This window comes from Aotus nancymaae, unplaced genomic scaffold, assembly GCF_030222135.1.
Source record: "Aotus nancymaae isolate 86718 unplaced genomic scaffold, 86718_ANA_hifiasm-v0.15.2.pri h1tg000025l, whole genome shotgun sequence".
Classification (NCBI taxonomy): Eukaryota; Metazoa; Chordata; class Mammalia; order Primates; family Aotidae; genus Aotus; species Aotus nancymaae.
In genome coordinates, this window is record NW_026988438.1 from 22,257,405 (window position 1) to 22,285,139 (window position 27,735).

General features: G+C 36.5%; 1 protein-coding gene across 1 annotated transcript in view; it reads left to right on the forward strand.

Moving 5' to 3' along the window:
• ABCB1 (ATP binding cassette subfamily B member 1) overlaps positions 1-27,735 on the forward strand; it is a 101,549-nt gene that overhangs the window by 24,751 nt on the left and 49,063 nt on the right. Inside the window, exons 5-9 of the mRNA XM_064380428.1 lie at positions 3,388-3,439; positions 6,309-6,500; positions 7,007-7,178; positions 16,796-16,920; positions 25,040-25,211. Of these exons, the coding sequence (XP_064236498.1) occupies positions 3,388-3,439; positions 6,309-6,500; positions 7,007-7,178; positions 16,796-16,920; positions 25,040-25,211 (713 nt within the window). The remainder of the gene's footprint in view (positions 1-3,387; positions 3,440-6,308; positions 6,501-7,006; positions 7,179-16,795; positions 16,921-25,039; positions 25,212-27,735) is intronic.

Here is a 27,735-nt window from a genome sequence, read left to right on the forward strand (position 1 = left end):
AAACACTATGATTATGTTTTTGTTTTCAAATATAAAATCTGACAGCAATATGAAGACCTAACTGGGGTAGAAAGACTAGTTAGGAGGCTTTTGTTACAGTAGAGGTAAGAAATGATGGGGACTCAAACCAGAGCATTAACTGTGAAGAGAGAGAGGAATTGAATTGCTCTAGATAGATTTGGGAGTCATTGAAGCTGTGGAAGTGGTTGAGGTCAGCCTGGAGCCTGCATGGAGTTCTGGGAAACACCAGTGTGTAGGAAAGAGGGAGAGCATAAGGGGTCAGTGCTGAGACTAAGGGAGAAGCATCAGAGTGGTAGAAGTGGAAGGACCAGGATAATGAGGTCCTACCTACTGGTGTTAACCTTCAATGACAGTCCACTGCATAAAGGTTTTATAAAGGGGAGTTCCCTTGCACATGTCCTCTTGACTGCCACCATGTAAGACATGCCTTTGCTCCTCCTTTGCCTTCTGCCATGATTGTGAGGCCTCCCCAGCCATGTGGAACTGTAAGTCCATTAAACCTCTTTTTCTTTATAAATTACCCAGTCTCAGGTATGTTTTTATTAGCAGCATAATAACAGACTAATACAGATACATAGGTAAACTTGTGTCATGGGGTCTTTTTGTGCAGATTATTTCATCACCCAAGTATTAAGCACTAGTACCCACTAGTTATTTTTCCTGATTCTCTCCCTCCTCTAACCCTCCACACTCTGAAAGGCCCTGGTGTGCGTCATTCCCCTCCATGTGTCTATGTGTTCTCATCATCTCCCGCTTGTAAGCGAGAACATGCGGTATTTGGTTTTCTCTTCCTGTGTTTTCTAAGGATAATGGCCTCCAGCTCCATCCATGTCCTGGCAAAGGACATGATCTCATTGTTTTTTTATTGCTGCATAGTATTCCATGGCATCTATGTATCACATTTTCTTTATCCAGTCTGTCATTGATTGGCATTTAGGTTTATTCCACGACTTTGGTATTGTGAATAGTGCTACATTGAACTTACGCATGCGTGTGTCTTTATAATAGAATGATTTATACTTCTTTGCTGTATACCCGATTTTTTTTATTGGTATACTTTGACAGGTGAAGCACATATAAAAGAAACTTGGTGCTAGACTTGCGTTCTATGTATTTTGATGGCTGAAACTATAGGTATGGTATAATTAAACATATAAACATAAAGGAGGCAATTTTGACCTTGAACAAGGTTTTTGAGCTATGTAGAAATGAATGTAGACTTAAGAAGCCATCATTGGTGAAGAACATTTGTTTAAATTCTCTTGTTTCTTATCTTGAGAATTGAGAAAACTGGTAGTAGCAATGAGTAGAAAAGATATATTTAGTTAGACCTGAAAACTGGTCTTGATTTGGTAGTGACATACTGGCAACAATTAATATTATCTAGAAACACTTCCTGGCTAAATAGAGGAGACAAACAATCTATAATGTAAGGTTTCCCAAGATTGATTTGGAGAAAAATCCTCTCCTGAATATTCAGTATCCTGTTTCATTTTTGAAATTGTGGAGCAGAAGAAATCTTACAACTGACTGAAATAAAAATTCAATCTGAATAAGTTTATTGTTGTACTGACATAAGGCAAAGCAGTCAGGAACCCCTCTTGAATGTTTTGCTATGCCTCTGCATCTCTTTGTTTCTTACTTTCTGTCTTACTCTTTAGTGGAGTTTTCTCTAGGGTTCTGTGCTTGGCCTGCTGTTTTCTCCTTATCTGCCAGCCTGTCCTTATGGGTAAGGAGAGATGGATTTTTTTTTTTTAATTTCCTGAATTTAGCTATGGCCTCCAGCTCATTAATCCTAAATCTTTAGATCTGAACTCTCTCTAAAACTGAAAAGTTACAGTCTGAATACTTACTGGACATCTTCAATTGAATGTGCTAGGAGCTGCAAAACAAAGATGTTCAAGACTGAACTAATAATCTCTCCTCTGACCAGAGCAGCTCTTTTTGCTGACTTTTCATTTCCCACCATGACACTAGCATTCTGCAAATGCTTGGGCTTGACGTTTTGATCATTTTTAATATTTTTACTCTCTCTACTTTTATTCTGTCAGTTGCTAAGTCCTATAACTTCTTCCTCTATAAATCTTGTAAGTACTTGCTTTCTTTCCTCTTCTCATTTAGACTATCTTTTCCTACATAGTTACAGTAGCTGAAGTCCCTTCATCTCTCCAAATTCCAGTTAATCATGTGCATTGCCGGTGGCTAAACTCTCGTAGAACATACTTATAATTATATCCTGTTTTGCTCAAAACTGTCGAATGACTGCTGGTCTGTTTTTCTTGCACCATACCTGCGGGACCCAGATTCTCTTTCCAGCTACATAACCACCTCCTTCCGTCCACACAACACACTCCAGTCAAAAACAGGCTTACCCATTCTTCAAACTTGCCATTGACTTTTGTCCATATTGTTCACTTTGCTAGAAATACCTTCTCCCCTCTTTCCCATACCTGTCGAAACCAGACTCATCTGAAACAGGCCCTTTCATTTTAACATAAATTTTTACAGTCTTGATTGTGACAATTTATCCTATAAAATATTTACTCTTTGCACATTTATAACATGTGTATAAATATGTTTAACACAGAATTGCTTGTAACTGTAAAATACTGAAAACAACTGAAATAGTTGTAACTTTGAAAAAATAGTTACACACATACATATACTGATAGGAAAAAATTTGGTCACTGAATGTAAACTATGACTCCATTGTTAAAAAATAAATGTATTTGTGTGTGTATACATGCATACATAAAAGAAAATCTGAAAATGTACACACCGAAATGTTGAACAGTGCTTGTGTATCTGTGTGTGTGTGTGTGTGTGTGTGTGTGTTAGAGGTAAAGTTATGAAATACTTTTATAATGTACTTTTTGTCCAAAATGTTAGAATTTGCTAATATTGGGTGATAAGCACACTACACCATTCTTTGTATTTGGTATTTTTAAATAAGAATAAAACTGGAAAAATGCAGTATTAGATTTTAAATATGTACCTTAGTGCCAAGTATGCATTGACATTTATCAGGACAAGAGATTTTTCTTTTATGGCATCTTGGAGTGATATTCCAAAAAATATTTTAATTCAAGGACACTGATATTTCTGCTGACAGACTACCTCTTACCAAATGTGGGTTTCTTCTTGCAAATAAACGTCATTGAATTTAGTGTATATGTGGTTGCATACAGCCAGAAGAGAAGTAGTTGAATGAATGCCGTAGTGCTTATACACAATTAAAACTGAGTCAGTTCGACCTATTTTTGTGTAAATCATTAAGTGAAATGAGTTTGATTCATTTTTATAGGCTTATTTTTAATTGAGGCTAAAGAGACATAAATGGTGTATGTTTGTTTTATGGTGGTCTAGGTTATAACAATATTACAGGGGCCTTCGAGAATCTGGAGGAAGACATGACCAGGTAATTGGACATTCTCCTTACTATTGTTAAGCTTTTCTCTATTCATCAAGTTGTAGCAATGTTTAAAATTTTACGTTATTATCATACTTTTTTTTTTTTTTGAGACAGAGTCTCTCTGTCACCCAGGCTGGAGTGCTGTGGCATGATCTCAGCTCACTGCAACTAATGCCTTCCGGGTTCAAGCGATTCTCCTGCCTTAGTCTTCCAAATAGCTGGAATTATAGACCTGCGCCACCACACCTGGCTAATTTTCGTATTTTTTAATAGAGATGGGGTTTTCACCATGTCGGTCAGGCTAGTCTTGAACTCCTGACCTCAGGTGATCCACCTGGCTTGGCCTCCCAAAGTGCTGGGATTACAGATGTGAGCCACCGCGCCTGGCCTCATCATAGAAATTTTGAGGAGAACAATACTATTGTTAGGTTTTTTTAGGAGGATACAATGTAGATCTTTTTTAAAGAAAAGAATTGGCTGCATAAGGTATACTAAAGTTAGGGTTAAGCTTAAAATAGACATATATGCATTGATCAACATAGAATATATTAATATATAGGGAAATTAGAGGAGTTTAAAGTAGACTTCTAAAATGCAGTTGAATTAAGAATCATTATTTTCTATATATTATATATATGTGTCTGTATATGTATGTGTGTATATATATGCCAGGTGTGGTGTCACATACCTGCAGTCCCAGCTACTTGGAAGACTGATTGAGAGGATCACTTGAGCCCAGGAGTTCAAAGCTGCAGTGAGCTATGGTCACATCACTGCACTCCAGCCTGGAGAAAAGCGCGAGACTCTGTCCCCCCACCCCCCAAAAAGAGAGAGAGAGAGAGCATCATTATTTTCAATGGTTTATAATTATTAATTTGTTTCCTGGATGTTTTCAGACATGACATGATTATGAGAGCAGCCAAAAGGGATTTTTTAAATTCAGCATATGATTCTGAACAATGAAATAAAACATCCCAGAATAAATATAGTCGCTCTATTCTTAATTCACACTGGGGAAGCTTTTGGTTAATGATTTACATATCTTGAAGTTTATTCCCCAGAACAGCTTATAACAGAGGTCCAAAGGTACATGTAGGTGAATCAGAAGAAAATGATTCTACGTTATGGTATAAATGATCTGGTACATTTGAAAAAAATGGAGACACATTTTTTTTCTTTTTTCTTTTTGTTGAGACAGAGTCTCACTCTGACCCCCAGGCTGGAGTGCAGTGGTGCGATCTCGGCTTATTGCAACCTTTGTCTTGCAGGTTCAAGTGATTCTTGTGCCTCAACTTCCCAAGTGGCTGGGATTACAGGTGTGTGCCATCACACCGGGCTAATTTTGTATTTTTAGTAAAGACAGGATTTTGCCATGTTGCCCAGGCTGGCCTTGAACTGTTGACCTCAGTTGATCCACCCACCTCGGCCTCCCAAAGTGCTGGGATTACAGGTGTGAGCCATCACGCCCTGCTGAAAATAGAGACACTTGATCATATTTTGAAAGTTGAGGAGCAAATACCTCCAAATATTTCTGTGGAGAGGCATTGTTTTTAACATTGGGGAAAATGAAACACAGTGTCTTGTAATCATCATGTATGTGCTTAAATATAAATGCATTTTGAGTAAATGTACACTGATAGTTTAAAATAGATTAACATTCTCAAAGCATGAGTTCTACTTGTGACACGGGGTTTCTTTTAGCTATCTCTTGGTATATCATGAACACTTAGATAGTAATTAGTGATTGCATTATCTATTAACTAAAACTTAGTGTTCTAATTACATCTTCCTTGATAAATGCATTGTAAATTACAAGGTAGAGTTTGATGGGTGGAGTACTGAGTTGTGAACAGCAATGTCAGAGACTGTCTGCATGTTACCTAGTCATCTTTATAGCTTCTGCATGGTTCATACACAGAGTTTAATTTGAAGATGGCAAGTAGTGAAGTTTAAAAGGTGGGAATATTGGAATACTAAAACATTCGTTTTAGAATGTTTGCCTTTAACCTAAATATGAATTGTTTAGCAAAGCCCAATAATTGTTTGCTTTTTTAAATATGAAAACTCAGAACAAGGAAACATTAATTCAGCATTTCTAGGTTGATCAAGGGTTTGGTTTTAAGACAATACTCGTATTTTTAATGCTAGAATTTAAATTGGAAGGGCCATTATTTGATTCATTAAGCATTTTAGGATAATTCATGATGGCCAGTTGGGCAAATGATACAAAACTACTTTTTAACATTTTCAGTTGTCTTCTGGCATCTAAACTCTTAGATGAATAGCCCAAGGAATAATCCCTAGCCTAAAAGGCCAAGGAATTATTTCCATTTATTGATCCCACTTTCTGACAAGTTCTGTCACTTCTTTTCATCCCCCAATGTGCAGAGACCAGCCCAATACGCTCATCAACTGATGCTGATGTGATGAAAGTAGACACTATTACAGTGGTGGGTCTAACCTGATGCTGTGATTCCCCAAAATACCACACCATCTTCACAGTAACTGGCATTCTCTGAGTGCTTACTATGTGCTGGGCACTGGTCTAAGTACATTTCATACATGAGTATTTTAATCTCCATTTTACTAATTAGAAAACTGGGGCTTAGAAAAGTTAAGTAGCTTGCCTAAGACTATACAGCAGTGAAATGAGTAGCTGGGATTTGAGCCAAAGCAGAAACCATTCTTAACCATTCCACTGTATTGGTGCAAACATAGTTGGACGGTGACTATCAACTCTGCTTGTTACAACCCCTTCTTATTTGTAAAGGATGGTGAGATACCCAGATAAGTGAAAAAATAGGAATGAATGGTCTCTTTGGAAAAGGTACATTGATTAGGAAATAGCATGTGCAGGGTTCTTGTTGTTTTTCAGGTATGCCTATTATTACAGTGGAATTGGTGCTGGAGTGCTGGTTGCTGCTTACATTCAGGTTTCATTTTGGTGCCTGGCAGCTGGGAGACAAATATACAAAATAAGAAAACAGTTTTTTCATGCTATAATGCAACAGGAGATGGGCTGGTTTGATGTGCATGATGTCGGGGAGCTTAACACCCGGCTTACAGAGTAAGTATTTAGTTTTATGTTGAACTGGGATGTGGTTCTTATTCTTAGTAAAATGAAATAGATGTCATCACATCTGTTAGGAGATGTTAGTGTACCACTCGAAGGTACTTATCAGGCAAAATTCCTTCTAAACAGCAACTGTGTCGTGTATATCCTTTTGTTCCTAGGATTGAACTTTGCCAGAATGAAAAAATTCTCTGAGAATGTGCAGTAGAGCAAAACAAGATACTTTCTGGGGAAATTTCTGAGCAATTTGAAATTCCTAGGTTGAATACTTCCTGTGTATACCATGTCCATTTTCTGGGGCCATGTAGGCTATGGATTTTTGTTGTTAATGACAAATATCCTAATAGAAACGTATACCCTGCTAAATAAAACAAAGCATAGGCACAATACGCTGCTAAATAAATCAAAGCACAAAAGGCCCTACACTCAAAACAGGCCTCAGGAGAAAAGTAGTTGTTTACAATTCTGACATTCATTTCTAATACTATCTGTTCTTTTAGTGATGTCTCCAAGATTAATGAAGGAATTGGTGACAAAATTGGAATGTTCTTTCAGTCAATGGCAACGTTTTTCACTGGGTTTATAGTAGGATTTACACGTGGTTGGAAGCTAACCCTCGTGATTTTGGCCATCAGTCCTGTTCTTGGACTGTCAGCTGCTATCTGGGCAAAGGTAGGTGAAGCCTGTAATCCAGATTTTGAACTGCGTCTTCTTCCTTCCTGCTCTCACCCTGTGGAAGGGTCTTTTTACTACATGATGACTTTGATTCTGTACTTGTTACTTTTACATTTTCTGTTCAAAATCAGCCGGATGAACATATCCAGTCTCACTGAGTACTACCCCTGCCAAGACTCCATGCTGCTCTTGGCCATGTGATTATTTGGGGAAGGGATGAGAAAGAAGGGAGTAGCTCTCATGTCTATCTTCTGCCTTTGTAAGAAACCAACCAACCAACCAAACAAACAAAAACAAAACAAACGAAACCTTGCTGAGTTCCAGAGTACTCTCTAGTGGATGATCCCCTATTCACACTGCAGGTAGAGACTCAAGTTCAGTGAACAACACGTGTCCCATTCAATTAACTTTCTTTTTTTACTTTTGATGTTTTTGGTTTTCTAGATTTTTGTTTAATTTTTAAATTGATTTTGCAGTTTTGTCAGCATTTATACATAGTTAATTTTTGGTTATAAAATAATTTAAGAAAATAGATACTTTCTAGTCTCTAAGGATGCATATAAATCCTTAGCCTTCAGCTCTGCCTCCTGTCATGAAGGCCGAGAAGGAGAAGTGACCCGCTCCGTCTCAGCACAGATGCTTCCAGTGATCTTTTAAAACTCATTTTCTATTTCAAGGTGGACATGGTGTTAATTTTAAACTTATTTTATATGAGTGTATTTTCAGTAGAAAAATTAGCCCAGTATGTAATTTTTGTGGAGTTCAACACAACTTAGAGAAGGCAAAATAAATTCACGTAGCAAAAGTTATGAATGGACAACCAAAGCCAAGTGTCACACAAAATGCATCAGGCTGTAAGTATTAAGAAACTTTAGAAATTTTAACCTGTATAATGGATATTATTCTGTAAATAATAATTGTTTATTGAGCATTTATTGTCAGCCAAATACCTGTGTTATCTTTCTGAAGTATAGGTATTATCTCATTTTACAGAGAAAGAAACTGAAGTTCTGCTGTCTCTGTTAATTTTTTGCTCAGAGTAACGTAGAGTTTAAATGATGTTTCTGGGGATTACTAGTTAACTAAAATGTTTGGCAAAAGTTTCTCGTCAATTGATTTTTCTACATATTAGAATGTTAAGCAAGTTAGGTGGCAAGCTCTTCACATCAGAATTTGTTGGAAAACTACTTAACATGTATTGATGTCTGTTTTAAGATTAAAAACAGACCATGAGTTAATCTTTTAATGATTAATTATGCATTGCTTCAGATGCTGTTTATTTAGTAAAAAGAACCCCAGGCTGGCTGCTAGAGACTTAAGCTTTAATCTCTGCTCACCATTATACTTTTGGTATGATTTCAAACAAATTTCTTAAATTCTTTGGATGTCAGTCATATTAAAAAAGAGATGTAGTTCACTCCGGGAAGCTGCTTTGTGTCCGTGAGCCTGAGGCTCTACCCTCAAACCTAGAGAAACAGTAGCAAATAGACATAGCAGAAAAGGACTCGTCACAGCAAGTGACCTGGCCCAGGAAGCCTCTTTTGTACTTTGTGACGAGACACTGGGGCGGCCAGAGGGCATTGATACAGGAAACTACCACACTTTTCCCATACCTGGTAGTCTGATCTTGAAAAACCACTTTCATTCCCTCAAGCAGCAGAATCAGGGACCAGTGGGAGCTCTAGAAGCTTCATATAAATCAAGCTGACCTAAATAATACTATAAAGACTCTGAATATTAAACCATTCCTGGAACCACAGCTCACAAAAGTAGGCCAATACTAGCATGCTAAATTTAAACAGAGCAACTACCTGCTAGAATAAGGCAGATTAATTTTATTTTAACTTCTTAAAACTTTTAAGTTCAAGGGTACAAGTGCAGGTTTGTTACATAGGAAACTTGTACCATGGAGGTTTGTTGTATAGATTATTTCATCACCCAGGTATTACGCCTAGTACCCATTAGCTATTTTTATTGACCATCTGCCTCCTCCCACTCTCTACCCTCTAATAGGCCCCAGTGTGTGTTACTCCCCTCTTTGTGCCTGTGTGTTCTCATCATTTAGCTCCCACTTATAAGTAAGAACATGCCGTATTTGTTTTTTTGTTCCTGAGTTAGTTTGCTAAGGACAGTAGCCTCCAGCTTCATCAGTGTCCCTACAGAGGACATGATCTCATTCTTTTTTATGGCTGCATAGTATTCCATGGTGTCTATGTACCACTTTTTTTTTTTTTAAATCCAGTCTATCATTGATGGGCATTTAGGTTGATTCCATCCTTGTCATGTGCCAGTTTTAAAGGGGAATGCTTCCAGCTTTTGCCCATTCAGGATAATTTTAGCTGTGAGTTTGTCATAGATGGCTTTTGTTATTTTGAGGTATGTTTTGTTAATACCTTCTTTATTGAGAGTTTTAATCATGAGTTGATGTTGCATTTTATTGAAAGTCTTTTTGCATCCATTGAGATAAGCACGTGCATTTTGTCTTTAGTTTCTGTTTACGTGATGAATCACATTTATTGATTTGCATCTGTTGAACCAACCTTGCATCCTGAGGATAAACCCTACTTGATCATGGTGGATAAGCTTTTCGATGTGCTGCTGAATTCAGTTTGCCAGGATTTTGTTGAGGATTTTTGTATCAATGTTCATTAAGGATACTGATCCAAAGTTTTGTTGTTGTTTTTCTGTCTTCCAGGTTTTGGTATCAGGATTATGCTGGCCTTATAGCATGAGTCAGGGAGGAGTCCCTTCTCCTCAATTTTTTGGAACAATTTTAGTAGGAATGGTATCAGCTTTTCTTTTTACATGTGGTAGAGTTCAGCTGTGAATTCATCTGGTCCTGGGCTTTTTTGTGGGGTGGTAAGCTCTTTATTACTACCTCAATTTCAGAGCTCTTTATTGGTCTGTCCAGGGATTCTGTTTCTTCCTGGTGCAGTCATGGGAGAATGTATGTGTCCAGTAATTTATTCATGTATTCTAGATTTTCTAGTTTATGTGCATAGAGACGTTCATAATATAAACTAATAGCTAGTGGTCTATTTTATTAATTTTTTCAAAAACTCAGCTCTTGGATTCGTTGATCTTTTGAATGATTTTTCTTGTCTCAGTCTCCTTTGGTTCAGCTCTGATTTTGGTTATTTCTTGTCTTCTGCTAGCCTTGGGATTTGTTTGCTCTTGGTTCTCTAGTTCTTTTAGTTGTGATATTGTTATTAAGGAGGTTTTTCTAACTTTCTGATGTGGGCATTTAATGCTATAAATTTACCTCTTAGCACTGCAGTAAGGCAGATTTAAATAGGAAACAGAATCTCTTAACATAATAGTCAGAATGTCCAGGTTACAACAGAAAGTTGCCTGTCATTCCAAGAATTAAGAAAATCACAACTGGAATGAGGAAAATAAGCACACAAACAAACAAACCAACAACAATTACCTGACATCGACACTGAGATAATTCAGGTGCTGGAATTATCTGACAATGATTTTTAAACAGCCATCATAAATATTCCCTGCTAATCAAATATATATTCTTTTGAAACACTAGAAAAAATCAGCGATATAATAGAATTTATTAAAAGAACAACGAAATTAGAGAACAGAGATATACAACAACAGAAATAAGAGTCATTCTGGATGGACTTAACCTAAGCAGTTGAAGATGGCAGGATAGAATCAGTGAATCTGGAGCTTAGAACAATGTAACTCAACCATTCTGAAACAAATAAAATAATAAAAAAAAAAGAACTCCAAGGACCTGTGAGACAATAAAAAATCCAACATTTGTGCCATTACAGTACCAAAAGTAGAGGAAAAAGAGAGTGGAGCTGAAGGAATATTTGAAGAAATAATAACTGTAACTTTCCCATGTGTGATGAAAGGCAACACTTCAGATCCAAGAAGCTGAGCTAATCTCAAATAGGATAAACCAAATAAATCCATACCAATTAACATTATAATTAAACTATTAAAAACTAAAGACAAAGATAAAAACTTGAAATCATCCAGAGAAAAACAATGATTTTTATAGGGTAATATAATATCAATTTGGATGACAACATACTTCTCATCTGAAGCCACAAAGGCCAGAAGTGACACAATATTAATCAAGTGCTCAAAAAATCACTGCCACCTGTGAATATATATCTAGTGAGACTAACCTTCAGGAATGAGGAGGAAGTAAAAACAGTCTCACATTAAAGAAAACTAAAAAAAGATTTTCACTAGCATGCCTACTGTTCAAGATTGGCTAAATAATTTTTTTCTAACAGAAAAGGAATGACAAAAGAAGAAATATTGAAGCATCAGGAAAGGGAAGGGAACAACAGAAAGAGCAGAAATATCGGCATATACAATAGACTTTCCTTTGCCCCATGAGATTCATGAATCATATTTGATGATTGAACCACAAATTATACATGGTAAAATGTTGATACCAATAGACAGTTGTAAGTCACATATGAATATTGCAATACTCAGATAAGCCATTATAAAACTCCTGCAAAAATATATATTGAAAAATACTGTAAACAAAGGAAGATTGAATCCTAAAATTTGATAAGTAACCTGCAGGAAGGCAGGAAAAGACACACAGAGGATGGAAACCAGAGGAAACAAATAGAAAACAAATAATAAAATAATATATTCAGTGCTAACATATCATTAACTACCTTAAACATAAATAGTTTAGATGTACCAATCAAAAGAAAAATTGGCAGTGTGTTAAAGAAAATGACTAAACTATATGCTGCTTCCAATAATATTCAAATTCAACAACAGAGGTAGAGTAGAAGTAAAAGTATGGAAAAAGATAGACCATACAAACGATTTTTTATAAGGAGTAACTGTATTAATATTCCACAATGTAGACTTCAAAACAAAAAAAATTTCTAGAGAAAAGAAAAATACTGTGTAATGATTAAAAGAACAATCCACCAAGAAGACAAAATAACCTAAATGTGTATACATCTAATAACATAGCCTCAAATAGACATAAAATAAAAACTGAAAGTTTTTATTTCTTTATTGTAATTTTATTCAACTGATAGTTGAAGAGAGAAATAGAAAAATCAACCATTATAGTTGGAGACTTCAACAGCCTCCTTCAGCAATTGATGGAACAACTAGACTGAAAATCATCTAGGATATGAAAGATCAGAATAACACAATCAACCAACAGGATCTAACTGGCATTTATAGAACATTCTACCCAACAACATCAGGATACACATTAATCTTTTTTGTTGTTGTTAAATATACATGAAATATTAATTAAGATAGAGCATATCATGAGCCATAAAACAAACCTCAATGAATTTTAAATAATTGATATCATAAAGTGTGTTTTTTCTAAGTGTCATCAAACAAGAAACCAAAATTGGAAAGATAAGGAAATCTCTAAAGACAGGACTTACACAATACACTTCTAAATAACCCATGGAGTCTTAAAGGAAATGAAAAATACATAGAAAACATATAAAGTATTTGGGTATAGCTGAAGAAGTGCTAAGAGAGAAATTTATAGCATTAATATTTGTATTTTAGAAATGAGGAAAGATCTCAAATCAATAACCTAAGTTCCTACATCAACAAAGTAGAAAATAACCTATTGGGAAGTTGGGTCTTCATTTGAAGACTCCCATATATAGACATCAAATCAATTTGTTTACCTTTTCTCCTGTTGATCAATTGGCCTCATGCCAATAATTTTTCAGTGGTGGTTAGAGCCACTCTTTTCTCCTGACAGTCTTAATAGAGAACCCAGGATCCCAATCCGTTGACAAAAGGGCTAAGAGCTGACCCCAAGACTACACTGTTACACTCTACTTTTAAAAATTAAATAAATAGGCTGGGGGACAAGATGGCTGAGTAGACACAACCAGGAAACACCTCTCCCACTGAGAGACCAAATATCACGTAAACCATCACACTTCCAACATCTTTCCCACTGAGAGAAACCAAAATATCAAGGAAACCGTCACACTTCGAACATCTTTTAAGAGAAAACACTGAAAGCTGATAGAGAACCAACACAGACACTGAGGCTGAAGAAAAATGAAGCTGGGATGCTTGCATGGAGTCTATGAGTACAAAGACCAGCTCCTAGCCCTGAACTGGTCCTCAGGAAGTGGTGAGTGAAGAAACTGCAGGGTTCCACACTCCTCTTGCAACCAGATGATTGGGCTGTTAGGTGTTCTCTGTCAGAGTCTCTGGCAAAGACTGGTTAGCAAATGAGCTACACCCTTCTCAGACCAATCTTGTGGAGGGAGGCATTTGCAGCTCCCATGCTCACATGTGAACCCACACCTCATTCTTCTCAGCGTTCTGAGAGTTGGTGTTCTTCCCTCACGCGAGCTTAGGCCACAGTTCTCAGCTCAATAACCCTCAGCTGTCTGCTTGAATTGTGGGGGTTGGGACCAGGCTTGTGGCTTTGTCCTCTGTCCCCTCGGGATTGAGCACTGGGACAAAACTAGGTCGTCAGTTCTGCTACAGGGAGGACACCAGGAAACCCAGCTGGGAAAATACAAGCTGAGCAGTCCTCGTGGCTATTGAGTGTAAAATGGTACAGCCACTCTGGAAAAAAGTTTTCAGTTTCTTATAAAACTGAGCATGCAATTGCCATACAATCCAGAACTGTACTTGCTTACATAAAAGCCTGTATACAAAAGTTTATATAGCAGCTTTATTCATAATAATCCCAAATTGGAAGCAGTCCAGATCTCTTTCAACTGGTAAACAAATGGGTAAAGAAACTAGTTCTTCCATACAGTGGAGTACTAACCAACAATGAAAAGGAAAGTGCTATTGATACATGCAGCTGTCTCAATGAATCAGTAGAGAATTATGCCGTGCGGAAAAAAAAAAATCCCAAAAGGTTCTATACCACATGATTCCGTTTATATGACATTCTTGAGATGACAGAATTATAAAGATAACAAATTAGTGGTTGCTAGAAATTAAGAGTGATGGAGAAGAGGAGGAGAAGCAAGGGGTAGGGATAGGGGCAGCTGTGGTTATAAAAGGTAGCCTGAGGGATCCTTTCGACTGAATTATTCTGCATTGTAACTGTGTCATGCACCATCACGTCCAGCTAGTTTTAAATTTTTTTGTAGAGATGGGGGTCTCCATGTGTTGCTCAGTCTGGTCTTGAACTCTTGACCTCAAGTAATCCTCCTGCTTGGCATCCCAAAGTGCTGGGACTATAGGTGTGAGTCATCGTGCCTGGCCTTTTCATATCCTTGAGAATAGGATAGGTTAGAGGGTCTTTTTTTTTGTTTCACAGACATGATCTCTTGAAAAACACCACACTTAATGAAGGTTCTACCATATTTTTGTCTGCTTGTAATGATGGAAGGTCATAGGAAGAAAAGGGAGCTAGATTTGTTGAATTCATTGCGGTACTTGATATATTAACAGTCAATTAAAATAATGTTTTTAAAAACTCCTGAAGTATTTCTTTAAAGTATCACTTTGAAGTGATCTTCCTGTTGTTGGTTGCCTCTGTTGTGGGCAGTTGTGGCACGATGAGGTTTCAGAAGGAGCAGAAGAACATTCCTAAAGCGTGTCGTGTGAGCCTCCTCTATTCCACAGATTTGTTTGTTCAGGGATGGTTCTGGCCACCCTATCTCAGACCTCCTATTGTGAATGGTTCTCCTAATATTGGGGGCAGCCACAGGAAGACTGCTTTGAGAAGTCAGGAAAGTCTAGTGGATCGATGTGGGTACTAAAGAGACTGGGTACGTGCAGCACAATGTCTGCATTTAGAACATAATTAATCAATGTTCATTTGCCTTCATCCACCCATTCCTCTAGCTACCCTTTTTTTTTTTTTTTGAGACAGAGTCTCGCTCTACCGCCAGGCTGGAGTGCAGTGGTGCGATCCCGGGTCACTGCAACTTCCATTTTCTGGTTTCAAGCAATTCTCCTGCATCAACTTCCTGAGTAGCTGGGACTACAGGCACACACCACCACACCCGGCTAATTTTTTGTTCTTTTGGTAGAGACGGGGTTTCACTATGTTAGCCAGGATGGTCTTGATCGCTTGAGCTCGTGATCCGCCCGCCTCGGCCTCCCAAAGTGCTGGGATTACAGGCGTGAGCCACTGCGCCCAGCCTCCTCTAGCCTCCTTTTACTTTCATACGTAGGAAAGGGAAAAATTCAGTGTTAAAACCCAAACAATCTTGAGCTTTTTATGCCCGGAAGGAATAGACCAATGTTACTTACATAATTGAGTCTACAAATGCCTGTGAATTGTTTATTGAAAGAATATAATTCTATTTAATCAGAATTTTAAAAATAAATTGATTGTGTGTAATTTTGGGAGAGGGATGGGGAGGACAGGATCTTGCTCTGTTGACCAGGCTGGAGTGCAGTGGTGCACCCACTACTCACTGCAGCCTTGACATCCTAGTTTCAGACTATCTTCCCGCCTCAGTCAGCCTCTGAGACAATAGGCGTGTGCCATGACACCTAGCTAATTTTTAAAGTTTTTGTAGAGGCGGGGTCTTGTCATGTTGCCCAGGCTGGTCTAGAATTCCTGGGCTCAAGCAATTCTTCCTCTTTGGCCTCATAAAATTTTGGGATTACAGGTGTGAGCCACCACACCTGGACTGTCATGTGTAATCTTTATTTAGATAGTTGACCACTTCAGCATTCTAGGTACAGTAACCTTAGTCCTTTGCCCATTGCAGTTGATCCAACTTTCATAATAGTTGATCCAACTTTCATAATAGTTGATCCAACTTTGGGACCCAAGTTCATGCATCAGTGGCTGGTTTCAGGGAGAGGTTTACTCCAGTGCCTGTTAATTCAGGCTATGAAGCCTTATGACTCAGGCTTGAATCCTGGATATTTTACTTAGAAAATTATTTAACTTTCTTATGCCTCCATTTCCTCATATGTAAAGTAGGGAAAATAGCCACTTCATTATGCAATTGAGAAGAATTAATGAACTTCTGTGTATGTGAAGTATCCAGTACTGTTCCAGCCACAGAGTAAATGGTCAGGAACCAAACAGAAGGATAAAAGAGCATCCACAAAGCGAAGACCTCCTTTGGTGACTCAGTGTATTGCTTTGCCCAAGAGCACCAACAGAGGAAACTGTTTGGCATGTGAGACATTCTTGAAGTCATGTTACCATATGGACTTGGTCCTCTGAATTCTTCTGGCCTCCCGCCTTGACACTTCTGAATTAGAGTACCATTAGCACTTGACGTGTTGAGCACACACCATGTTTCTTTTACATAAGGCCTGTTTTCTATATTTGTTTATAATTATAATGTAGTATAGACTTTCTTTTTGAAATTTATCATCTTCTAAAAGTTCTAGTTATATTTCTTTAAATGAGGATCTATGAGGTTTTCAATGGGAAAATAACATTTTCAATTTATCTATTTTATTATGTACCATCTCAGTCCAAACAGCATTTGGAGTGGCTTACAAAGTGAATATAGATACTAATAAAATAGAACATGATGACCAAAGGGAAGTGACACACAGATTTTGTTCTACATTTACATTAATGTATAAGCAGCCCTATGTTTATATTTATTTTTACTTTACAAAAGATAATATTAATGTGTTAAAATTTTTTCATGATCTAAAATTGTATTTTTAAACAGATATTATCTTCATTTACTGATAAAGAACTCTTAGCATATGCAAAAGCTGGAGCAGTAGCTGAAGAGGTCTTGGCAGCAATTAGAACTGTGATTGCATTTGGAGGACAAAAGAAAGAACTTGAAAGGTTTGAGTTTCTTTTTTAAATGGATCGAAATGTTAAATTCTGTCTTCTCATAGGCCCTTCAGATTGACAGTGTTAATTATAAGCATTTTCTCCCATATGTATGTTTTCTTAAATAGCTTAATGGTTATATTACAGCATAACTCATATTTTGGAGAAGTTGCAATTCTAATTGTACTTTTACCTGCCAATTCAAAGAGTTTTCTAGATGGGCAATAACATAAAAATAGTTTCCTAAGGCTGAAATGTATTTTATATCTCTGATGTATTTTTTCCCTCTGTTAAGTTAGTTATTGATTTTCTAAGATTGACTGAGTATTTCGTGTCAGATCTATGGGGACATTTTAATCTGTGGTTCATTTTCCCTTCTCCCCAGGCCCCAACTTAGTTGACATATGCTACATGATTTGGAAGATGAAAATATAACCAAAAAGCACGTTTGTACAAAAGTTCAAAATCTTTTATATTATGTGTTTAGTATTATGCTTGCAGCTGTTCCCTTTTATTAGATTTCTGAGAGCATAGATAGTAATTTATTGAAATTTATAATATAAATCAGATTACTGATTTCTAAGCAGCAACAGATTTTATTTAAAATTGAATTATAAATTCAATTATAAATTATAATATTCTGATGCTATAACATTTCAATGTTATGAATATATATATATTTGAAAGTAGTAAAAAGTGAACTGTATTGGTTAAAGGAGTTATACATTGTGTGGTACAGCCATAAAGAAAACAGAGGGAATTTTCAGAAATCAAAATAGTGGTTAACTCTGGGAAAGATGAGTAGTCGTATGATGAGAAGTGAACACGTGGCAGGGGTTCTGTGGTTCTGGCAGTGCTCTGTTTTCTTGATCTCAGGTGTACTTATATGAGTATTCACGCTATAATTTTTTTTCACTGTGCATATATGTTTGGAGTGCTCTTGTTCATATAGTATATTCGTAAATATAAAGATATGTCCTCTGAGAATACTTTGTGATGGCTAAGTGCCATAGTTCCAAGGAAAGCAGTATCTGTGTTACATTTTGATTTTTGCTAAGGTCTTTCCTTTTGCTTTAAAATATGTCTGAGTAATAAAATAAAATGAGGAGTCCTGCTTAATGACTGAGCAAATATTCAATGAAGTAAAGTCCTGGCTCTCATGGAGCTTAAATTCTAATGGGGTTGGGTAAGGTTATAGACAGCCACAAATAAGCAAAGAGGGAATATACCAGTTGGGGTAAATATTATTTAGGGAAATAAAATAAGAGAATCATGAAGACACTATTTAGATAGGTTATTCAGAAAAATATTTATCTGATTAGCTGATATTTGAGCAGAGACATAATGAAGTTTTGGGTTTGGAATTCTTTTTCAATTTTCCTCAGAGGAAAAGTGGACCAGAAACATAATATGCCCAACAGCATTGGAAGACCAACCAGACTTAGCAACTTCTGCCTGGTTTCACAGTTGGGGAAAAACATCTCCCAGTAGAAGTTAGATTCTCAGGCCTGACTGCTATCTGCAGTTGGGGTCTGAATTTATACTGCTCTGTGGACTAGAAAATGATCTCTCTCCAAAGCTGAGGATTTTACATTAACAATGAGTCCTACTCCAGTGATACCAGAGTATCTTATAGAAGAAATTAAAAATTATTGAAAATTGAAGAACTAAGTATCTAAATCAAGAAGTTAGAGAAAGAACAATAAAATATTAGAAGGAAATAATAAGGGTAAAAGCAAAGATTAATTTAATAGAAAATAAAGGCAAAAGAGTGGAAGATTGACAACTCCATAAATAGTTCTTTAAAAAGACTGATAAATAACTAAACATTTTATATGTTTAATCAGGAACAAAAAAAGAAGGAATTAGGAAACAGATTAAAATATCTATAAATTACAGCTTTATACCAATAAATTTTAAAACCCTGATGATATAGACAATATGCTAGAAAACTGTAGATTAAAATCCTTACTTAAGAAGAAAACCTCAGTAAACCAATAACCATTAAAAGGATTAAATTCAAAGTTAAAAGTCTCCATTTTCCACTGCTTCTACCCACCCAAGCAGAAATCATAGGTCTGGATAATTTTGTAGGCAAGTTCTACCACAACTTCAAGGAAGAGATAACTCTATCTTACATAAATTGTTGTAGAAAATGGAAAAAAAATGTTGTGAGTTCATTTTATGGGGCTAGTATAACTTTGATACTACAACCAGGCAGGTATAATATGAGAAAGGAAAACTAAAGGACAGTTTCACCTAAAACATAGATGCACAAATTATAAATAAATAAATAATTAGCTAAATGAAATCGTGAAAAATAACAGATTGAAATCATCCTGAACATGTTGGCTTTATCCTACGAATGCAAAGATGGTTTTAACATTAGATCTGTTGATATAATTAACCATATTAACAGATTAAAATAAAAAAATTTGTTTTGATGTAAGGGGAAAAGCATTAATTATAGACAATTCGTGACAAAAAAAACTCTTAAAACTAGGAATAAAAAACAAACTTCTTAATATACTAGAGACCCACAGGAAACATTTAGTGGTGAAACATTAAAAAGCATTTTAACATTTAAAATACTGAACGAAATAAATAAATACAATTTTGTCTGTCAATTTAAAAAATAAAAAACAAATAATGAATGAGGCAAGTATGTCTGCTAGCATCATTTCTGTATAGTGTTGCACTAGTGCTAGATAATAAGACCAAGAAAACAAATAAAAGTAAGAATGAAAAAAGAAAACAAAAAAATAAAGGCAATAAGGATCAGAAAACAAGAAGAAAACTGTCATTATTCACAGACAATATGATTATCTACACAGAAATTTCGGTAGGCTTTATAAGCTAACAATATACAATAAGATCTCTGGATACCCATCATTATTCAGAATAAATGGCATTCCTTTAAACCAGGAATGAACAAATAGAAAATATATGGTTTTTCATCAATTCTGAATGAATTCATCATCTCTGAAATTGAAATAAACCTACCAGTCTGTGCCATCTTACAATTGCTGTGAATCTGGATTGAAGTCCAATACTTTCAAGCAGGATTTATGTTTGCTTCTGCTATTCACCATGGGTACCCTGCTAATCTGAGACCATCTTACATTAAATTCTGTGTCTAGTTGTTTTTGGACCACACTGGTAGTGTAAATTCATACTCAGACCTGCATGCGTCCTGCTTTGTGGTCCAGATTCTCAGGGAGGTTTTTTCCTTCCTTCACCTGGTTGGTGTCAAGATTGAGACATGTGAATTCTGCTGTGTGTTGCTTAATATACTGAGGTATAGTCCTTTGGGTCCTAGCTGCATATGGAAAGTCCTATTAAACTCCTTTCTTAATGCTTTATAAAATAACAGAATAATAGTACTTGTTACAATTAAATTCATCTTAAATTTGAGGAACTGACAATATTTTTAAGGACATTATTAGCAACAAAATCTATAATGATGGATGGAGTAAAACCTGAGAAGAAGGAAATGGACATTATGGGAGTGAAACCCAACATTTATAACTTAGATAAATCCAATCATTTTAGTTCACTGAAGGTTTAAAGGAATTCAGATTTGATGGAGATTGCTTTAATAAGTTAGACGTGAAAATATTTTTCCTAGAGAAAATGGTGATCAACTTTTAATTATAAGGATAAACAAATGGACTTACACAGCTATATCCAGAGATTTCTATATTTGCACTAAGAAGTATTTTATATATGGAATCATTTCTTCAGAAAATATGAGTTACTTGAATGTATCTTTGAAAAGACAGTCTCCCTTGGAGAACTGTAATTAGTTTTGCTTGGAGATCAAGAGTTGACATAGGACTACAAACTGATGGCCTATTGTTCTTCCCAGGTGGGCCATTTCTTAAAAGTTTATTCATTTAACAAATGTATTCAGCACCTACAACATGCCAGGTACTGTGCTAGGTTCTAGGTTTTCTTTTTCTTTTCTTGTTTTATTTTATAAAGGTCTAAACAAAGCTAGGGCTCTAGGTTTTCAGCTGTGAATGAGAAATAGAGGATATTGTATGATTTCCAGTCAAAATAGTAAGATGGATAAAAATGGAAGGAAGGGAGAAAGGGGCAAAGAAATATAAGGAATTGTCAAAGAAATAAATAAAAATATTGATTTAAAAATGTGTTTATTGTGGCACTGTTCACAATAACAGAGACTTGGAACCAAGGCAAATGCCCATTAATGATAGACTAGATAAAGAAAATGTGGCACATATACACCATGGAGTACTATGCAGCCATAAAAAAGGATGAGTTCATGTTCTTTACAGGGACATAAATGAAATTGTAAACCAAAGGTTTACATTCTCATTCTCAGCAAACTAACACAATAACAGAAAACCAAATACCACATGTTCTCACTCGTAAGTGGGAGTTGAACAATGAGAACACATGGACACAGGGAGGGGAACATCACACACTGGGGCCTGTCTGGGGTTGGGGGGCTAGGGAAGGGATAGCATTAGGAGAAATACCTAATGTAGATGATGGGTGGATGGGTGCAGCAAACCACCATGGCACGTGTATACCTATGTAACAAACCTGCACGTTCTGCACATGTACCTCAGAACTTGAAGTATGATAATAAAAAAAAATTGCTCTGAAAGAATCAAGGAATGTAATGATGATGATGGGGAGGGCACGTTAACTTTAAATATGGTGGTTGGGGCAGGCCTCTTTGAGGAGGTTTCATCTCAGCTGAGACCTGAGGGATGAGAAAAACCATGCCATGGGGGAAGAGGGATAGGATGGGTTGGAAGAAGAGTGTTCCAGGTTTCCTGGGGTGGCTAAGACTTTGATATGTTCTAGGAAACATCATAAGGCTTACGTGACTGAAGCTCAGTTGAGTAAGGGGAGATTGAAGTGGGCAGGGGCCAGAATATAGGGATGGTGAACCATGGTGAAGAGTTAGGATTGTATTCCAAGGACACGGGAGAGTGGTTGAGGGTGTTAAGCAGAGGAATAAGGATCCACGTTATGTTTTCAGATTGTTTCTCTGCCTCTAATGGGTCTCATGAATGGATGTGAAAAGTCAAAGGGTAGAAGCAGGGAGACCAGTGGGGTGGCTGGCAGAGTGGTCCAGGCCACAGGATCTCCCTGATCTAGAGCAGAGGCAGGACAGGGGTGACAGGTACCTAGATTTGGGGTATAACTTGGAAGTAGAATTGATGACTATTCTTAGACCAAACAATCAGTTTTCTTTCCAGTTCTCCTTTGCTTCTCTGCTTCTACATAAAGTACTAGGGGTCTTAATCTGACTTTCTTTTCAAATTTGCAGTACAGGGGGAAAGATGGCTCTCTTTGAATGGAAATTTAACCAGAAGTTAAAATGAATTTCATTCAATCATATAGAATAGTTTTGTTCTTTTTAATTTAAAAATATTTTTATTCCTTTTATGTATCTTGAAAATATATTTATCAAAGAAAAAAAACAAACAAAAAAATAATGAAAAAAAGAAAAAAAGGAAAATATATTTATCTATAGTATTTATTTCTGTTTGCTTAACCAGAATTGTTCCTTGCTCTTATAAGTGGTTACTTGCATTATTAATAAATATTTTCATAATATTTAAGAGGAATCATATTTCCTACATACTGATGGTTTTGTTATGTAACTTTAGTCTATTTTAGCCACTCCTACTTTGATGATCATTTCTATAGCAAACCTTTTGAGGAATGAATGATTTTAATACCTAGTTTTATATATGACATTTGTATTGAAAAACAACAAAGACCTTATGGAAAAGGAGTATTGTTTATGTCTCATTTCCCTTTACCCCCTTCTTTCCTTTATTTCTCCTTTCCGAAGTCTAAATGATTTTCTTCCTTGTGCTTCTGTGCAAATGTTTCCTCTGGCTGCGTAGGACAACATCATACTGGTTTCTACGTTAGTCTCGGTAAGCGAGAACTGAAATAAAGGAGATAGCAGAGTGTAGAACATATGCATTAAATTTCCTTAAACGTACTATTATGTAAGTTATGCCCAGTGTACCTTTCATCTCAGATCATCTCATAAAGTGAGAGATACATATGTGTCTGTGTGTTGTGTGTGTGTGCATGTGTGTATATAAATCATTCAAACATGTTTCTCAAAAATATTTTTTCTTCTCAGATGATAACTGGCAAGTTGAGGATTTACATTTTGGGGGGTAGAAACTGATGATGTGTTGATACATTGTCACTATGAAGTTCTGTTTAAATTTCATCTTTAGTGAACATGGTAGTGATGTAAATTTCACTTGGCATGCTTTTGTAACTGTGTAATGCACCTAGTTAAAGTAGTCATGAGAGCAAGAAACAATGCATGTTCATATCTAGACAGTGCTTGCACTCTGCTGTACATACTAATGGAACAAGTTCTCCAAAGGAAATTAATATTATACTATGTGATATGTATATAGTTGGGAATTTTATGGATCAAAGACCTGAAAGTATGACTTTTATAAGGAAGTAAGTTCCTTAATTTCAACAATTATTAGCTCCTCCTCTATACAAGGCAATGCTCTAGGTTCTGCAGGGAGCTGTGATTAAGAAAATATAGACAGATACAAGACAGTCCGTCCTGTTTCTCCAATCCTTTTACCTTGGTTCTATATTTGCAAAATTCCTTATTTTCCTTTAACTCTGGGCTCCGTTAGCTTATCTCCATAGCGCTCTTCTTAAATAGAGTAGTCTACTCTGTTCCTTTCGAATGAAGGTAGAGTTACAGACATCATTTCCTTTAGCTTTGATACCAAAAATATTTGAAGTATCAGTTGGGAATAAGCGTTAAGTCATTAGAACTGGAGAAATAAAATCTGTCAGTGACTCCAACATTATTTTTGGATTTTTTTTTTATTTTCTCATTTTTGCCCCTTTTGTATAATTTCCTATATTTGTGCAAAGAAGTATTAATGGGAGCTCTCCAGGTTTGGTTAAATTGGGGTAGGCCTTTGTGCTGTCAGTGGTTCAGAATTATAGATACGCTAAGAATTTAATTTTTCTCAGCCCTTGAGGCAGCCAGAAACCCTGGATGGCCCAAGCCGCCAGGTCAGAGCCTGTTAGTCCAGCAGCAGGCAGCCATAGCATGACAAGTGTCGGGGAGCATTAAGAGAGGGAAGGACGCATAGTCAATATGTAGAAAGGAGAAGGAAGAGAGGGAATACTGATGAATAATGATGGACTTTTATATACCAGTAAGCCAAATAATTTTTGTAGTTCACTGATTTTTTTTTTTTTTTTTTTGAGACGGAGTTTCACTCTTATTACCCAGGCTGGAGTGCAATGGTGCGATCTTGGCTCACCACAACCTCCGCCTCCTGGGTTCAGGCAATTCTTCTGCCTCAGCCTCCTGAGTAGCTGGGATTACAGGCGCGCGCCACCATGCCCAGCTAATTTTTGTATTTTTAGTAGAGACGGGGTTTCACCATGTTGACCAGCATGGTCTCGATCTCTTGACCTCGTGATCCACCCGCCTTGGCCTCCCAAAGTGCTGGGATTACAGGCGTGAGCCACCGCGCCCGGCCAGTTCACTGATTTTTAAACTAAACATCTATGGAAATGAGATAAGTGTAAAAAGTATTACATGGCAATTCAGAGCTTTCAAAATGCTCTCACACGTAACCTCTCAGTTGGTCATTCCGACAGTCCTAGAGAAAGTCAGGACAGAGAGCAAACTGTCTCCAAACTTCCTTAATGTTCAGAGATTTAAATGACTTTCCCCCTTTTTTTTTTTTTTTTTAGCACTTTCTAACTTACTTCATTAAAGAGGCATGCAGATTTTAAAAGGAAAACACAGGTTTTTCCATGGCTTCTATTTTGTCTTGTGTGTGAAACAATATAAGTTCTAGATGTTTGCTAAATATTGCTTCACTTATTTTGCTATTGCTAAAGCCAGAGAAGAAAGTCTTACAAGACTCTCCCACAAATAAGTTTATCTCTGTAAATTTCAGTTTTTTCTTCTGCAAAACTACTATATAGGGTCAGTGTATTAGTAGGAGGACAAAATGCATGCACATCACAGGACTCAGCATATCCTAGCCACTCAGTAACTCTCACGCTATGTTGACATGTTTTCATAAAATTTGTGAGTATATGTGATCATTTTTGTTCTTTTTCCCAGGTACAACAAAAATTTAGAAGAAGCTAAAAGAATTGGGATAAAGAAAGCCATTACAGCCAATATTTCTATAGGTGCTGCTTTCCTACTGATCTATGCATCTTACGCTCTGGCCTTCTGGTATGGGACCACGTTGGTCCTCTCAGAGGAATATACTATTGGACAAGTACTCACTGTAAGTGATTTATATGAAGAAATGAACCATTATTTTAAAATGACAATGATATCCAGTAATGTTGACTTGACTTTAGAAGAATGTATTTTGAACAACTATTGAATACTACAGGCACACGCACTACTAGGTTAAAAAGTGGAAAAAAATTAGATGCATCCGACAACCAGTTTTGTTGTCTTTTTTGCAGATATCTTGCCCAATTTCTCCTGTGGCCTAAATAATACTAACATTAGCAATCTCAATCGCGAGAACTTTTATTTGTTGAGATTATTTGTGTCAAACTTGATGCTAAACACTTCACTCTTATTTTCTGATTTACAATTCACAAAAATGGTGAAATACACAGTTTGACTTATTTTCAAATTATTTCGAATGGCAGCTAATCCACCTCACAAATTATAGAAGTATAAATTGTTCGTCTTCCTAGAAGATTATTTGGAAGTTTTCTGCATTATAGACCTTTGTGCAAGCGCACAGTCTTGCCATTTAATTTTGTCCTTTTTTATTTTGAAGACAATGAAATAATTTGCAAACCAAACTCAATTTGTGTCTGGATCTAGTAAAATACACACTGTTAAAAGAGTCACTTAGTTCCTTTTTCATAGGCCAGACACAAGTAAATTGAGGCAATGAGAGATGATATTTTGTGGAATTCCTTAAAACAATTCCCTTTTTCAGGAGCCAGATTTGTAATATGGATGCAATAATCACCTCTTTTGTTTTTTAAATTTGCTGTATCCAACATTACTCAGTCAGGAATGGCTTTTCCCATAAAGCTTTTTTGAGTATAGTGATGCTATTGGTGAGCTTTAGTTGTTTTAAGAGATGTATTCTGTTTAACTGTGATTGAGATAAGCAGTTTAAATCCAGTATTTACTGGGCATAAATATACCTCACAAACTGAAGGCATCCAGAATAGGAAGTGTGGGGTTTGATATCGGACCAGCTGTTCAAATGGCAGCTGTGTCACTTATTAGCTGTATGATTTAGGGCAGCCAGCTGAGCTTTTCAAGCCTCTGATACCTTTTCTCCCACATGACATGATAGGAATGAGCTTCAACGTTCAGTGTTGTTTTGAGGACTGATTGAGATAATGAATATAGAATCACCTAGCAAAGTTCCTTCTGTATAAATTACTGAACAATGTAATTCCATGTGGTTTAGAAAAAATAAATAATAACGTTAATTCTCATCAACCCCAAAGAGAAACAAAGCTAAATCTTTACCAATAAGAAACTGATTTGCATAAAACAAAACAAAACAAAAAGACCTAAAGAGAACATGGCCTGTGGCAAAAAAGACTTAACCTGATAAAGGATCAATGCCTTAGGTGTGTGTGCTTTATAATTTACAAAAAATGTTCATATACCCTGTTTTATCATGATACAATATCTCTATGATTGCTGGATAGGGAGAACGGATAGAACCTTGCCTGTTGTTCAAATGAAGAAATTGAAGCTAAAGATTCTGAGAATGGCCTAACAACATCTAGCTAGTTAGTACCAATTTAGGATTTAGAACTAGGTCTTCTGATTTCTCTGCTAGTGTTTATTTCCACTTTACTCTGCTAATGGTCTAAATAAAAAGATCTTAGACATTGAAAGAAATGTAAAAATATCCTATTTTAATATTCTGGCCCTATAAAATTTAAATCATTGTTTTATTGAACAACTAAGACTAATTCTGCATTCTAAATTGAAAAGTATTTAAAGTTCTCTAATATTTTTAGTATGGGCAACGTAGTGAGATCCCATCTCTACAATTTTTTTATTTTTTTTAATTAGCCAGGTATGCTGGCACCTGTCTGTAGTCCCAGCTTCTTCAGAGACTGAGGTGGGAGGGTCATCTGAGCCCACAAGGTTGAAGTTGCAGTGAGCCAAGATTGCACCACTGCACTCAAGGCTGGGCCACAAAGCAAGACTTTGTCTTAAACTTTTTTTAATTTTATGCTCTTTTTAATTGACAAACCATAATTGTATTACACTTATGGAGTACAATGTGATGTTTATGTATACACACACACACACACACACACACAGACACACACACACACGCACACAAAATGTGGAGTGATCAGATCAAGCTAACATATCCATCACCTCACTTGACACTTTTTGAGGTGACACATCTGAGATTTACTTTTGGCTGGGTGGGATGGCCCATGCCTATAATCCTAGGACTTTTGGAGGCTGAGGCAGGAGGATTGCTTGAGGCCAGGAAACCAGCCTGGGACACATAGCAAGATCCTATCTCTACAAAAAATTAAAAAATTAGGTGTGATGGTGCATGCTTGTAGTTCAAGCCACTTGGGAAACTAAAGCAGGAGGATTGCTTGAGCCCAGGAGGTAGAGGTTATAATGAGCTGTGATTGCACCACTGCATCATAGTGACAGAATCATCCTCCTCCTGGGTGACAGAATGAGACCCTGTCTCTTAAAAAAGAAAAAAAAGGGAAAAAAGGAATTAAATGTACTGTTAGTTACAAACTTTTAGAATATTTTTAACACCCAGTACTTATATGTTG